This window comes from Microtus ochrogaster, chromosome 10 (assembly GCF_000317375.1).
Source record: "Microtus ochrogaster isolate Prairie Vole_2 chromosome 10, MicOch1.0, whole genome shotgun sequence".
Taxonomy (NCBI): Eukaryota; Metazoa; Chordata; class Mammalia; order Rodentia; family Cricetidae; genus Microtus; species Microtus ochrogaster.
The window spans coordinates 62490630-62507893 of NC_022016.1; the positions used below are offsets into that span (position 1 = coordinate 62490630).

Below are 17264 nucleotides of genomic sequence, written 5' to 3' on the forward strand. Positions count from 1 at the left end.
AAATGTATTTTAATTAAAATACAATTACATAATTAACCCCCTCCCAAGGTTCTCTCTCATGTCCCCTTCCTTCCATTCCCTCTCAAATTCATAGCCTTTTTCTTTAATTATTAAGATTCTCCAGGGTACTTTTAGTTGTATCTGCAGAGGAAGTAAACCCCGATGTTACTCAGAGAAGCCCTCACACTGCTAAGAAAGTCTAAGCTATCATTTTGTTATAATGATCGCCAACATGAACTTTAGAAGGCTCAGAGACATACAAAATGGAGAACATTTGTTCCTCCAGCCCCACTTCTTTTTATTCTTCTCTCATATATTACAACCCAACCACAGTTTCCCCTCCCTCCTCTCCTCTCATCCCCACCCCCACCGCCCCAGATCCACTCCACCTCTGTTTCCCTTCAGAAAAGGGCAGGCCTCCAGGGATATCAACCAAACATGGCATATCAAACTGCAATAAGACTAGGTGTCTAACTACAGTCCCAGGGGATCTGACACACTCTTCTGGCCTGTATAGGTACCATACACACATGTAATACACAGACACATACTTGAAGGTAAATATCCATATACATAACCTGCCTCCACTGAGAGGTGAGCTCTGATTAGGGATTCCTTATTACTGAATTTAGGTTTTGTGGCTGACTGATCAATAGAATATGGTTGAAATGATGCCATCTATGCTAAGTTTGGGGCTTGGGCATTAGTCTCTTTCTAACTATATTCTATTGATAGTGTGTATTGTGGCTAGGACAAGTTGGAGTTCTCTGGGAAGAGGTATCTCAATTGAGAAAATGCCTCGATACGACTGGCCTACAGGCAAGTCTGTAGGGCATTTTCTTGATTGATGATTGGTGTGGTAGGGCCCAACCCATTGTGAGCAGTGCTAACCCTGGGTAGGGTAGGTACTGGATGGCATAAAAAAGCAGGCTCAGTAAGCCCTGAGGAGCAGGCCACTAAGCAGCATTCCTATATGGCTTCTGCTTCAGTTCCTACCTCCAGGTTGTTGATCTAACTTCCTTTGAGGGTGGACAGTGATGTGAAAGTGTAAACCAAACAAACAAACCCTTTCCTCACCAAGTTTCTTTTCACCACGCTGTTTTTTGTTTTGTTTGTTTGTTTTTGAGACAAGGTTTCTAAGCCCAGGCTGTCCTGGAATATACTTGGTAGACCAGGCTGACCTTGAACTCAGAGATCTGCTCACCTCTGCCTCCCAGAGTGCTGAGATTAAAGGTGTGTGCCCACTACTACTGGGCTTAGTCAGGCCATTTTATCACAGTAATGGGAAACTTTAAGTTAGGATGATCACAGTATCAGTCAACTCTCTAGACAGAAAGAGTACAAGGCCAACTTGGACAATACTCAAAAGATTGTCTCAAAACAAAGCACCAAAAAATCAAAACAAACTAAACAAAAACCCATCAACGAAACTAAAATAATAAATATTAAAAGAAGTCAGGTGGGGCTGGAGAGATGGCTCAACGGTTAAGAGCATTGCCTGCTCTTCCAAAGGTCCTGAGTTCAATTCCCAGCAATCACATGGTGGCTCACAACCATCTGTAATGAGGTCTAGTGCCCTCTTCTGGCCTGCAGGCATACACACAGACAGAACATTGTATACATAATAAATAAAAAAAATGAAAAGAAGTCAGGTGAAAAAAATCATCTTACCCATAGGATAATAGAAATTATGCAAGCAGAAAAAATATAAGGAAATATATAAATTATTTTGAGAGACGCCTCTACCAACCTAGAGTTCTGAACCCCATGAAATTCTCCTTTAAATGCGAAGGAGAAACAAAGATAAAGAAAAATCAAAATAGTATCTCTCAAGAAAGTTTAAGTCCTTTAGTAAGAGATGAAACAGATCAGAAACCTAGATTATAAAATAATGAAGGGCTACTCAGTGATTGAATACTTGCTTACTACAAGACCCTAGATTTGATGACCAAAACTATTGAATAAATAAATAAATAAATGAAGATAAGAGAGGAAAATAGGAGAAAGACTAAATGAAGAAAATGTAAACATTTTTATTCTTACTTTACTAAAATTTATTCTCAATAATAATTATCAATACTATATTTGATTACCTATGCTATTATGTGAATATATATATATTTAAATATAAGTGAAATGATTAGTACTAATGTCTTAGTAACTGTTCTATTACTGTGAAGAGAAACCATGATCAACACAACTCTTTTTTTGTAAGTGTTTTGTTTTGTGAATTCGCTACTAGAGCCAGCTGGCCTTGAACTCACAGAAATTGCCTATTTCTGCGCCCTGAGTGTTGAGATTAAAGGCGTGTGTCACCACGCCTGGCTACAAAGGTAACTCTGATAAAGTATTTAACTGTGGGCTTCCTTACAATTTCAGAGATTTAATCTATTTTTATCATGGTGGCTCAAATAGTGCTGGAGCCATAGCTGAGAGCTACATCATGATTCACAGGGGATGGGAGGGAAGTGCGCACGCACACACGCACACACACACACACACACACACACGTGCGCGCGCACACGTGCACACGCACACACGCACACACGCACACACATAGCCTGAGTTCAGACAACCTGAGTTTAATACCTAGGACCCACATGGTGGGAAGGGAAAACAGACTTCCTTTCTGCAGAACTGTCCTCTGATCTTCACACATGCGCTGTGGCACATGTCAACCCCAAGTAGATAAATGAAAAACCAAACACCCAGAAAACCAGATAGAACTACAAGGAATCAATTATTGTAGATGGAGACTTCAGCAACCTTCTATCAGAAATGAATAGATACAGCAGGAAAATAAAAATAAAATTAGCAAGAATATAAATGAAATCAATAGTACCATAAATCAACTGGCTATAATTGATATCAAATAACTATTTTATCCAATAACAGTAGCTCAAGCCCACAAAGACCAGTGAGAAAGGCAAACCACATCCTGGGCTACACAACACTTGAACAAATTTAAAACAGAAACTAAACAGTGTACTCTTTCATGTCACAGTAGAGTTAAGATAGGAAATACCCAAATATGTGGTCGTTAAAACAACATATCCCTAAAAAACACATAAAACAAGTAAATAGTATAAGAAATTAAAAATATTTTATCTTAATCAATATGCAAAAAAATCATACTGAAACCTGTGAGAAGCAAAGTACACAAAAAGATTTAGAAAAGAAAAATCAAAGTCAGCAATACAAATTTACACCCAAAGAAACTAAAAAGAAAAAAAAGGAATTAAACCCAGACTAAGCAGAAGAGAATAAAAATTAGAGAAACTAATGAAATTTAAAGAAAAACAATTAGAAAAAAACCCCAAAAAACCAAAAGTTGGTTTTGTGAAAAGATAAAGGGTATAACACCAGTAACTTCTATCAGAAGCGGTAAAGAAGACATTGCTACATGTCATATATTAGTAAAAGGATAATGATATTATGAATCCCCTGTTGGTGTGGGTCCAGGGAAAACCTAGTTCTCCATAGCCATTCTCATTCTTTCCATATCTAGTCTATCCCCACTCCTTTGAGACTCCCTGCTGATGTAGAGAACCACTCTCTACAAGGGACACATAGTTGTCACACTTGGTTGGAATCCAAAACTGCTCTTTACCAGGGACCCCATAGATGCTATACTTGACTAGAACCCAGAATGGGGAAACAGCAATGAAAGAACAAAACACACTTGTAGTTGTTTGAAAGAAAATAGCCCCCAAAGGGAGTGGTAATATTAGGAGTTGTGCTTTTGTTGGAGTGGGTATGGCCTTGTTGGAGGAAGTGTGTCACTGTGGGGGTGGGCTTTGAGGTCTTATACCCAGTGTTCGGTTCACTTCCTGTTGCCTGCACAAGATATAAAACTCTTACCAGTCTCTCCAGCACCATGTCTGCCCTAATGCCACCATGTCCCAACCTGATGATAATGGACTGAACCTCTGAACTGTATGCCACCCAATTAAATGTTTTCCTTATAAGAGTTGTCATGATTATAGTGTCTCTTCACAGCAACAGAAACCCTAACTAAGACAACACCCACCCATCAAAGGTAAGGCTAGATATTTATACCCAGAAGCATCTCAAATGTCATAACACTAGCTGCCTATATCCCAGTGGAAACAAAAACATGAACAACCAAGACAATACTTCTCCAGCAGAAGCCATCAGACCTATTGTAGTAGGCTCTGAGGAGCTTGAAGTGGGCATTACTAAATGCCTTGATGAAGACCATGAAAACAGAAAGAGTTCAATGAAATAATGAAAACAACTTAAGATCTGAAAGTACAATTTAGGAAATAAATAGAATTGCTAAAAAAAAGTCAAGTTGAAATAAAATTCAAAATGAAAAATTTAGGAAGTTAAAAAAACCTCAGCAATGAAGGTTGAAGATGAAGACATAGAAGAGAGAATTTCAGGTCTTGAAGACAAAGGGAAAGAAATGGATATGTATATGCACTAAAGGTTACAGGTATTTTGCAGCTACCTTGATAGGTATTTTATAAAATGGGGACACATATGACTTTTGCATGTATCAATCAGCCAGTGTACTGCGCGCGCGCGCACACACACACACACACACACACACACACACACACACACACACACACACACCAGGTTGATTACCCATTCTCATCAGCTACCAGATTTTACTTTGAATCAATCATTCATTGTCTGGTACCCAAAGTAAAACTCATTTTCACTGTATCAAGGTTTGCCTCCATTAATGATTTTTTTTTAAAACTCAGAAGCTTTTCATCTATATTGAAATGGTGGCAGCCTCATGCTACAAGGCTTCTGAAAGGTAAAAGGGACCATTAATAAGGAAATGACCCAACTAAGCAAGATGAGTAATTACTCTAAACGGGGCCAGCAAGCTTTGAATGTTTTCCTATTCTTTGCAACCAGCCCCAGTTTCACAGCTTTGAGTTCATAGAACAATTACCCCAGTTTTTTTTTTTTTTGTGCATGTGTTTTCTTACTGCTCTGACAAAATGAAAGTTTTATATTTCAAAAGCTATAAGGAATTTTTCTAAACCTAGGTTTACACATAGACAGGGTTAGTTATTGGTAGAAGACAAGAGGAAATGTAGACACTATGCCTCAGAGACAAACTGGAGCTAGTTCCATCCTCTGCTCTTACCTGTGGGGGCCTGCATGGCTGAACTGGGGATGGTGGCAGCATCTTGGGGAACAGTGCTGGTATCCGGTTCAGGGGTGCTGGTTGTTGGTGAGGTGGGTGGTGGGCTCAGCAAAGTCCGAGGTTTCCTCTGTTAAAATGGATGGGAAAAGTTTGCTACCCGTGCATGGTACTTTCTCTTTTCATTTCTCTATTCCTAGCACTCACTACACCCATGAAACAAACATATTTATTAATGGAACCACATTTTATTTGCTACTCAGTAACTGGCCCCAAAGTTGTACATATTGAAAGTACTTAATAAACATTTTCTGGGGGGCTGGAGAGATGGCTCAGTGGTTAAGAGCATTGCCTGCTCTTCCAAAGGTCCTGAGTTCAATTCCCAGCAACCACATGGTGGCTCACAATCATCTGTAAAGAGGTCTGGCGCCCTCTTCTGGCCTTCAGGCATACAGACAGAATATTGTATGCATAATAAATAAATAAATAAATATTTTAAAAAAATTAACATTTTCTGTTTAATGCACTTTGTTTGTCAAGACAGGGTTTCTCTGTAGTAATGCACTTTTATGCTAGATTCAGTATCATAAGAACTCTAAATCTTTTGTAAATTGGGCAGATAAAAGCAGAAAGCATAATGCTATGGGTTAATGTTATTTTGTTTCTTTCTCTAAATGGAATTGGACCTTCTGACCCTACCAGATACTTTCCTCTGCCCCCCCCCTCAACTCATTACCTGCTATTCCTTCCCAGTCCCCAGTTAGAATTCTCTAAAACTCTGTGGTTTTATATGGCTCACATCTTACAATCTTAAGCTTTCTTTTCAACAGGAAATGTTCTCTTTTCATGTTATAAATTTATGTCCATCTAGAAAGCTCTTACTTTTCCTCTTAGCTCCATACTTTGTACTGTCCATGTGCTACCATTACCTGCTTGCACACTGATGCTCCCTATTGACCTAGGACTCCGTGAAGGTCTGAGTGCCATTCCTCACATGGCACCAGAAATATAAGTATTAATAAATGTTTATCATGAAGCATACAGTATAGAGTACCAAAAAGGGTGTAATTAAGAAGATCTGAGAGAAACCTATTATTATTATTATTTTTTGCTGGAACTCCAATGTTTGGAATGTTTCCAAAAACAGTTTCTAAAAGCCTTTAGGTATACAAGGAAAACAACTATTACCAAGATCCAAAAATCATCTTTCACAAAGTATTTGTGTAAGGTACTCTGCCCTCTAAGGACACATAATTTAATCTAGAGAGATCTGCTGATGGCAGTGGTCATACATCAAATGGCTTCACATGAGGAAGTTATCATGCAAAACCCTTATTAGAAATGGACATATGCTTACAATATCAGGTATTCCTGAAAGTAGAATTCCATGTAAGTAGGAAGTCATAATAGAAGGTAAATAAATACAAGTTCAACTTCAATGAGTTGGTACTAGGATTTCAGGTTCTCTCAAAGAGCGGTCTGGTGAGCTGAGTACCGGAATGTTGTAGAAGAAAGCAGAAAGATGGAAGGTATCATTAGCATTTTAGATAGGTGTAATTACATGTATTACACAGATACATGCATTAACTTTGATGTGGGATTCCCCTCTGTATGCGATGAATATGTTTTATTACCATTAGTTAATAAAGAAGCTGCATCGGCCTATGGCAGGGCAGAATATATACAGTCTGGAAGAATACGGAGAGAGAGAGAGGAGGAGGAGTCAGGGAGACATCATGTAGCTGCCTAAGGAGACAGACACCGGAACTTCACTTGTAGGCCACAACCTTGTGGTGATACACTGATTAATAGAAATGGGTTAATTTAAGATAGTTCATAAGAAGTCTGAGCTAATAGGCCAAACAGTGTTGAAATAATATAGTTTCTCTGTGATTATTCAGGTCTAGTTGGCCGGGAATGAACAAGCAGTCTCCACCTACAAACTTAGTTCCACTTAACAGGGGGTAAGGGGCCTTAACACCTTACTGAAAGAAGTTATTCCAAAGTCACACAGTGACCATAAATGGGGATGAGACAAAACCTAAATGTGTCTGGTTTCTAAGACTTTCTGTTTCAAAAGAAGAGGTGTCACCACATGGAAGGCATATACTTTTATATGATTATGCAAAGAGTAAAAGGGGTCAGATGTTAGGATACAAATCATGATACCATGAGAATATTTACTTTCAAAAGAATGGCTACTATGTTTTTGACTTCCTGAAGGGTGCAGAGCAGAGAAATCATAATAACTGAGTTCTCAGTTTTCAAAGGATATTGAAAGCCCTATAATGTAATCATCTTCAAAAACAAGAAAATAAAAACAAACAAACAAAACCACTTTGCTCCTCCATCTTTCTCACCTTTCCATTTGTCTTTGTGGCACAGGAGCTACTGTGTACCATGTAGTATACCCTTCTGTGCAAACAGCTTTACTATGTTCACTATGTAATGTGTTGCTGGCCAGGCTCAAGGCCTCTGGCTTCCAGTACACCATGAACACTGGACCCTCACCAACACTCTTCTCAGAGTGTTACTTCCTTGAGTCAGTTTTCTTGTTTTTTTGGGTCTTTTTAAGTTTGCTTTTTAGTTAATACTCTTATTTATATTTATTTATCTCTATTATATTTTTGTTATTTCTTTTAAGGTTTCCCTTGAGGGGCCGTTACAAGAGTGAAGGGCAGAGGGACTGGGAAATGAGTGGGATTGGAGTGCATAATATGATATTCTTAAAGAATCAATAATAATTATGATAAAAAACTGAAGATTATAGTAATTTTAATATTTAGCATTCTGATTCTATGGTTTCAATGTTTTTTTCTACTTATTCTGTTTTATTTTGAAAAGAAATTCTAGAATATATTTAAATGGCTTGTACTTTGTTAACTACCAAAATGTATGCTAAAACAAATTTAAAAGGATTTTTTTGGTGACAGGTAACATATAAAATAAAAGATTTTTCTGAAAAAAAATCATCTTCAATATTTCTGCCTTATTTTTCTTGAAACAGATCCCTGGCAGTGCACCTAGTCCCTGAGAAAACACTTGTAATTACGGGAGCTTACTACTATTTGAGATAGCTCCTTATATACTGAAACAAAGACTTTCTGTTTTAATTTCAATTTGCTCTCTTACTTTGCTTTTGGAGTCTGATACACACATTCCCTCTTTTGACTACCCTCGAGGTATGCCCACGTAATCAAAACCAAGCCTCTCTGGCCTTGCATTCTTAGGACCTTTATTCAGCCTCCTCTACAGCAGAGAAAGAGAAGAGGGAGTGAAGTAATTCTGTGTGATACAGTAACAGCAGCAGCAGTGGTCGTCGTCGTCGTACTAACACTGCAGGACCAGGGCTAGGTATTAGCAGTGAATATTATACAGAAAGAGTAAGCAGTGACATTGAGAATTTAAATCCAATAAAAAAAAAGGGACAATTAAGAGAGGTAGCATCACGACTAAAATCCATCCATTCGTCCGTCCATCCACCCATCCATCTTACGTATACAGAACATCTCCCATGAGAATGAGAAACAAGGAGGAAAAGAGAAGAGAAGGTTAGGTACTTGACCTTGAGGGGCTTATACTCCACAAGGACTAATATTAGCTAGAGTTATTAACAAGCATAGCAAATCAGCCAAATAACCAACTCTAGGGAAAATATGGGACTGCAATGGAGGTCCAGAAAGAACAGGACAGCATTTCCACAGGGTGATTCAAGTAATCAAATTCAGAAGGAGGTTTTGAGAAACCCTTGATCATTAGGAAATAAGTGGAGGAGAGATGATAACAAGGGCCCCAGAGGAGTTTTTTTTCACACCATTGCTTTTGCTAGGGAAGCTATCCATGGAAACACTGAATGATTTAAGAAGTAGTACATTCATTCAGTAACCATGCTCAGTGAAGCTTGACTTGATCTTTTCCTACATTAGAGGAAAGTATATAACCCTTAGGTGTGTGTGTAGTGGCGATCTTGGAACTAGATGTAGAAACCAGTCAATGTAGTCTTTGTCATTCACTTGCTATATGGTCTTAGGAAAATCATTTCACATGTCTAACTTTTAATTTACTTCATAATAAAGTAATGCTAATAGTCTCCCAGAGCATTGTGATGATCATGATATGAATGTAATAGCATCTAATATAGTCTGACATTAAATAATTAAATGAAGTTTTAAAAAGAAATCTTTGCAATAGCAAATGAAATACATTTAAAGAATTAATATACTCTATTTACATGCTAGGCATCTATTTTGTGAAGGTTAATGAGAAGCAGGATCTTTTATGTGTGGAAGACATTGGATTGACTCTCTCAAAAACTAAAATTGGTTTCCTATCCCTACTATCCTATCTCTAACATTAGTAAACTACAGGTAAGCGCTAAACAGAGATGACGATCTAGATTTCTCTTAAAAACCACCAACTAGGTGGACAAGATGGCTACATGTGCTCCTTTTCGAGATGAAATGTGTGGCTGAATTGCCTCTTTGCTGTCCCATACCTCTTTCTGAGAAGCCCACATTTTTACCTACCTTACTGCCAGGTTTGGGACCCCTCTTCTTTGGGAATTTCAAAGGTTCAGCTGACTTGGATGGGGTAGAGGTGGGATGGGGAATAAGGATCTTGGGTGTTCGGCCCCGCTTCTTTCCTGGTTTGCGCCCCCTCTGCCCTGGTTGATGCTCCAAGACAGTTTTGGTGCTGTGGATGCTGGGCTTCTCAGTATTCACATCAGATGCAGGGGAAGGATTCTTTGGAATCACAACTGTAAGAAAAAGACTCATTCTATTATCCCTCTTCCTGTATTTCCACCTGTCTCAATTAGGGTTTCTATTGTGACAAAACACAATGACCAAAAAGCAATCTGGGGAGGAAAGGGTTTATTGGGCTTATACTTTCGTACTGTAGTACATCACTGAAAGAAGCCAGGACAGGATCTCAAACAAGGCAGGAACCTGGAGGCAGAAGCTGATGCAGAGGCCATGGAGGGGTGCTGCTTACTGGCTTGTTTCCCATGGCTTGCTCTGCCTTTCTTATAGAACCCAGGACCACCAGCTAAGGGGTGGTACCACTCACAATGGCTGGGCTCTCCCCCATCAATCACTAATTAAGAAAATGCCTTACAGCTGGATCTTATGGAGGCATCTTCTCAATTGAAGTTCCCTCCTTTCAGATGACTCTAGCTTGTATCAAGTTGACATAATATCAGCCAAGACACTATCCCAGACAGAAGGAAAAATAACATTTCTGTCCAGGGAGGTTGTCCTAGTTTCTTGACATTTGACCTAAATGCTTAGAAAATTACAAAATAAATTGAATTTATTTTGGCTACAATATAAGTTTTTTTTTAATCATTTCTAGTAGATACAGGAAAATATTAAAGATTTCCCTAAGTATCTTAGGGAAGCCAAGTTCAAGGTAAATCCTGTGGCTAGAACCAGAGGCTCACAACTGGGACAGATCTCAGGAGTCTATAGTCTTTTTCTGATGAGAATTAAGATATAATAGAAGAGAAGTGGTGCCTCTCCCTGGCTACTCAGTGAGGCAAGAACTTTTGTTTTCAAAGTGAACCCTGACAGCCAAGGTGACATCAATGTGGCTGAGATTTTACCATGATTAGTGCAGTGTGTGTGAAACATGAAAATGGAAATCATTTCTCCTCAACTTAAAATGTTTGCTCTTAATTTTTTTTTTTTTTTGGTTTTTCGAGACAGGGTTTCTCTGTGGTTTTGGAGCCTATCCTGGAACTAGCTCTTGTAGACCAGGCTGGTCTCGAACTCACAGAGATCCGCCTGCCTCTGCCTCCCGAGTGCTGGGATTAAAGGCGTGCGCCACCACCGCCCGGCTAGGTCAGCACTTCTAAAGTATTCTGTGGACTACTTAGTTTTATGTCATTCATTCATCTTCTCCTTAAATTTAGACATTTAGAGATAAGGAATACCTAATTCATTACAAAAATAATTATTGAGCACTTGCTATGGGTTATATACTGTTTTGAGTCCTGGGAATAGAACAGTGAACAAAGCAGACATAGTTTTCACTGATCAACTCAGTGGGAGAAATGAAAAGTGAACAATATTTATCAGAGTACCAGGTACTGACAAGTGCTATGATTCATGTAGGGTAAGGATACTACATTGTTTGGGAAGCATTCTTTTTTTTGTTTGTTTTTTGTTTTTCGAGACAGGGTTTCTCTGTGGCTTTGGAGCCTGTCCTGGAACTAGCTCTGTAGACCAGGCTGGTCTCGAACTCACAGAGATCCGCCTGCCTCTGCCTCCCAAATGCTGGGATTAAAGGCATGCGCCACCATCGCCCGGCGGGAAGCATTCTTTTAAGAGAAGAGATTTAAGCACTGTTCCAAAGAGCAAGCCTACGAAGACCCCACAGAAGAGTTGTCAAAAACTGTTTTGGTAAGTCTAATGTGTAACAAATAGATATTCTAACATGGGAACATGTTAGTGTTTGAAGTTAGCATAGCTGGACATGAGTTGGCAATGTGGAGAATAGATTAGAGAAGAAAAGCAGTAGGAATGAACAGATCAAGCTGGGTAGCTAGCTACTAAACACTTCCTATGCAAGCACAAGGACTTACGTCTAAACCCAGGGTCCTAGTGGTGTGCACCTCTGACACTAGTGGATTCCAGAGACTCATTAGCCACCCAGTCTAGCCTAAAAGGCAAGCTCCACGTTCAGTGAGATTCTGTCTCAAAAGGGGGCAAGTAGAAAGCAATAGAGGAAGACACCTGAAGTTGGCCTCTGGCCTCCAATGTGCATGTATGGGTCAGGTAACCATTATACACATGTAAATACGTGCACACATGCATACATGCACATATACCCCACCAAAGTATAATGGTGCATTGAAATCTTGGTATTACTAGAGAAACAGTGATTGGATTCAGAGTACATTTGAAGGAAGAGTTGACTTGACTGGATGTCAGGAAGCAAGAAATTAGCAAGCAAACCACAAAAGCATATTGAACACATCCAATTAAAATCATATCTAATGAAAAAGAGGAGTTATATGTGAAACAATGTTACTAGCTGGGACAGTTGGGAGATTAATGATGCCTTTTATTGAGGTGGAAAACACCAGAGAAAGAGATCCAGAATTGAGATTCTAAAATTGTTTCTTTTTTTTTTTTTTGGTTTTTCGAGACAGGGTTTCTCTGTGGCTTTGGAGCCTGTCCTGGAACTAGCTCTTGTAGACCAGGCTGGTCTCGAACTCACAGAGATCCGCCTGCCTCTGCCTCCCAAGTGCTGGGATTAAAGGCGTGCGCCACCAACCGCCCGGCTAAAATTGTTTCTTATGAGCTGTCTATTCGATATTAAAATACGGAGATGTTAATTAGGGAGTTATATATCAGGAATCCAAAGGAGATGATAGAACTGAAGATAAAAATTTGAGAATCATCAGTGTGTTTACTGGTATGTAAAATCATTTCACTAAGTAAGATTTTGTTGAGTATGAATATATAATCAAGAGAAGAGGGAAAAAGATAGTTTCTAACATTAATGTACATCAGTTAGACAGAAGAGCTGGCAAAGAGATTAAAGAGTGGTCCAAAAGTGAATCCAAAAGAAAATGAGTGTGAAGTCCCAGAAATCAAGAGAAGTGTTCTAGCACCTCAACCTGCTAACCAAATATCATTCCACCTGGAACACGTCCAGTCTATCTTCTAACTTGATGGACTGAGAATACCACATATTTATCATCTCAGCTTCAAATCAATTATCTTGAGGTCAGACACACCAAAATTGAGATTCAGTTAACAAAACAACTAGCCTTGTCAATGTAGAGAGAAAAATACAAGAGCTATTCTAGATTCTGAAAGTGAACATGACATACAGTTAATGCAATATATGGTTTGGTTTAGAGCCTGGGGGAAGATATATTTTGAAAAGGAATATTAGATCAATTGATAAGATTTATATATGATTCTGGTAATATCTGATGTCAAGTGTGGCTTGCTGAGTCACGAGTAGGGCATCATACACATTACTGAATAAATCAGAGGATGTATTTATCGCTATGATTTAGCAATTCCAACCACAGGTATAAATGCCAGGGAGGTTCTTGTATGTGTGTGTGTGTGTGTGTGTGTGTATATATATATATATATATCAGCATATGTGTATTAATGTTCATAGTAAAATTATTTTTAATAAATGGCAAGTTTAAATGATCCAAATACTCACTATTAGTAAGATGTGTCTAGGCCGGGGCACAGCTCCCTGGCAAAGCATGTGCTCATGGGCATCATGAGTCCTGGGTTTAATCTACAGCACACATACATTTAAATAAAGGAAGGGGGAATATTTTGTATGTTATGTAAGCTAAGAATGGTGGCTTATGCCTATAACACAAGTACTTGGGAAGCCAAGGAAGGTAGACTGTGGTGAGGCCAAGGTCAGTCTGAGCTACAGAATGAGACTGTCTCAAAAAGGTTATGAAGATAGTACTCATAGTGTGTGGTCTGGAGACTTCTAGGGAAACAGCTTAATTAGTGAAGTGTTTGCTGCCCAAACATGAGGATCTGAGTTTGATCTCCAGAATGTACATAAAAAGCCAGGCAAGGTGATATATGCTTGTTACCACAGTGTTGAGGAGAAGGAAGCAGATGAATCCCTGGGACTGGCTGAGAAGTCAGCCTAGGTTAATCAGATAAGCCCTAGGCCAGTGAGAGACCTTGTTTCTAAAACCCAAGATAGTGCCTGAAGAGGAATGGTAGCCAAGTTTGTCCTCTGGCCTCCAAAGTCATGAGCACACATGCATGTTCTTATTTGTACATATAAACATGCACACACAGAGAGATACAAAAAGAAAAAAATAAAGGAAAAATCCTTGTATAAAGTACAAATGGTTTCTAATGGTGATCAGTGTTATTTTCATAGAAAGAACCTAACCCTCATTAAATTCAGCACTCTACTTATTTTATACCTTAGCTTGAGTAACTAAACCAGCCAAACGGCTTCCCTTTAAACTGGTTTTTATGAGTCCCAAGACAGTGAAAGCCCATGAACCTAAGTGGGGTAGGGAGGTAATGAATCACCTGACAGACAAGGCTCTCAGTGGGTACCTGAGACAGAATAGAAATGAAGCCATATGGAGACCTTGGGGGAGGGTTGAAGGGGAGGGAAGAGGCAGGGAGGGGAGCAGATAAAAATGTAGGGCTCAATAAAAATCTATTAAAAAATATTAAAAAATAAAAAAAAGAAATGAAGCCAGATAACAAGAGAAGAGCAGTTCCCTGTCTCAGCTCTTTTCAGTAGTACTAATAGTTTGCTTCTCTCTTTCCCTGAGGGTTAAGCATACATAGTGTGGTGCACAACTATGAAACTAGGGAAAAAGTTGCCTTCACTGGACTCAAAGATCTGGACAGAAGAAAACAAATGATTTTATTGGACAGCTCTTAAAAACCATGTTATGCATGTCTTTTGTGAGCAACACTGAGGTGAGGCTTCAGGAGAGTTTAACAGCTTCTTAATAACTAGATTTGAAGAAGCTATCTCGAGGGAAGATCTGGAAGCTCTTCCTATTAGGAAGCCCTGATCTGTCTTGCCACATTCTAACTTAATTATCCTGCTTGAAAAAAAAAAAAGAAAGTAAAAAAGGATAGTATCAAGGAATTAGGGATCTAATTTTAGTTCTGTCCCTTATGATGTGACCTTGAATTTGTTATCTTTTCTCACTTTTCTAGATGTAAGTGATTAGTCAATTTATGATTGTCTTTATCAGAGAAAGATGAAACACATGAATATAATCCAACACATTTTGGTGTTTCTAAGGTGGAAAGAATTAACTTCCTAATCAACAATACTTAAGTTCTTATATACTTGGGGTTCCACTTGGCCTTCATGACAATCTTGTAACACTGACAGTACCTCCTCTAACAAGTGAGGAAAGCAAGCATCATCAAAATTAAAGTGGAAGAGCTGGCCATGATTCTAGTCTTTGGTACTGTCATGTAGCCCAGAAGAAAGAAATCTCTCTCTGAATAAAAGGGAGAGCGCCAGTGAGCACCAGCATTCACCTTTCTGCTCCTGACTGTTGAGGCAATGTACCTCTCACTCCAACTAACAGCTAGAACTGCTCTCACCAACACATCTTCCTCCTCAAGGAAGCCCTGGGAGCAGCAATTCATGTGCTAATTAACTTGATCATATTAACTTTTGAAAATGTAGTAAAAGCTGTCAAGGATCTACACTGAAAACAAAACAAAACAAAACAAAAACCAGCGTGACTCTAAAGGATCCAGTTTCAAGAAGACTGGTAGAATTTTGCATAACAGTTTGGTGGGTGTGGAAGATACAAGGTGGCCTGGACATCTAGATCAGAAAGAACACATGAGTACATCACAAGAAGCTTTTACTTACTAAATGGCGGACAGCCTGAACATCTAAACAGTTGACAGTAAAAAATTATGACTAGTTAAGTAAGAATGTAACTAAATAACTAACTAAATAGGGGAAAGGGAAAGCTCTTACTGCGTAATTCAGCTTAGAACTATGGTAATGCCATCCTAGCCTAACTTTACTTCATGCCTGCATGGTCACTTATCAGCCTTCCACCCTTTACAGCCACATTTGCCTTAGCAACCCTTCTAGGGTTTGTCTATGACCTTGACCATGCCCAAATGTTTTATGTAGTATCTGGAAAGTATCACTGAGCTTTACAATAAAAGATGTTACTAGTCCCCCCGCTACACACACCAATTCCTTCCCCTAGCCCCTACTGATGTAATTGGAGATTTGTCTTTAAAAATGCCATATCTCTGAGCTTGAGTACTAAGACTTTTCAGAAGTATGAGCCCACTCTTGGTCTGGCCATTGATAAAAACTAAAAATTTTAACTGGCTTAATTAGCATGGTAATTCAGTTAATGAGTACAAATAAAATGAGAAAATTAAAAAAATTGGGAAATAATTAAGAAATAATTGATTTACGCAAGATGTACTCATAGATGCTAAAACTTGAAAATTTGATGAAAAAGAAGATATTTGTGGAAAGACAAATACTGCATATTCTCTCATATGTGACATTCAGATTTAAATCTAGGTTTAGAATACAAAAATATATATACATGACAATGTCATAATGGAATCTATTATTCTGTATGATAACTAAAATTAAGAAAAAGTAATGAAAAAGAAAAGCAGGACATTTATAATCTCTAAAAATTTTCTCTCTTTTTTAAACCATTTATTATTTAATATGTATATAGTGTTCTGCCTGACATCTATAGCTGCACACCAGAAGAGGGCACCAGATCTCATTACAGATGGTTGTGAGCCATCATGTGGTTGCTGGGGACATGAATTTAGAACCTTGAAAGAAGAGCCAGTGCTCTTTACCTCTTAGCCATCTATCTAGCCCTAAGAATTTTCTCATAAGACAATTACAAGGGAAAAACAACTCTGTGGTAAAGAAATGGATAGTTACAGCCTGAATCACATAATTAAAGTTATGATATATAGTAATGAAATGGAAATATCAAGAAAAAATATGCATCATATATTGAGAGGTTGATGCAACAGTAATTTGGGGAGAATCTTGGTTAATGATATAGGAAAATTCTTTGTATTTCTGCTGCAAATTTTCTATTAAGACAGAATTATGTTAAAAGATTTTTTATACTGAAAATCTAATAGCATCAGTAGGAATCAGAGACTATCAGTAAGAATAGATGGACATATGAGAATCAGAAAAACAGAACTTGGTCTACTCAGTTAAGCAGAAAACTTCTAAAATGAAAAAGGAAGAAAAGTACAGACATTATTCAAACCAACTAAATTATAAGAGCCTGGAAATACCTCTCAACAATAATCTTTTTTTTTTTTTCTGGCTGGGCCCGCGACCGACGACGCACCGGCGAACCGGGCACGCGGAGGCGAGCCCCAAACAATAATCTTAAATGTCTTAATTCTTTAATTAAAAGATTCAGGTTAGCTGACTGAAGTAAAAACAAGGTCCAAAGTCTTTGTTGTCTGCATCAAACCTTACAGGAAAAGACAGGCACAGATTGAAAATGAAATAATGTACCAAGTAAATTAGTTTGAAATTAACAAAAAATGTTAACATATTTCATGAAAGTTGCTGAATTTATTTTTCCTAAGTATTGTTGCATAACAATTCTCTCAGAGAT

At 38.4% G+C, this 17264-nt stretch overlaps 1 protein-coding gene across 8 annotated transcripts in view; it reads right to left on the minus strand.

Moving 5' to 3' along the window:
* The window catches only part of Scmh1 (Scm polycomb group protein homolog 1), a 93118-nt gene that overhangs the window by 15856 nt on the left and 59998 nt on the right, over positions 1–17264 (minus strand). For 7 of the 8 annotated variants that reach the window (XM_013348359.2, XM_005353322.2, XM_026781768.1 and 4 more), the window contains 2 exons: positions 9655–9884; positions 5132–5258 (listed from right to left, as the gene is read on the minus strand). The exons of the other annotated variant lie outside the window; for it this stretch is intronic. In XM_013348359.2, the coding sequence (XP_013203813.1) occupies positions 5132–5258; positions 9655–9884 (357 nt within the window). The remainder of the gene's footprint in view (positions 1–5131; positions 5259–9654; positions 9885–17264) is intronic. 8 annotated transcript variants of the gene reach the window in all.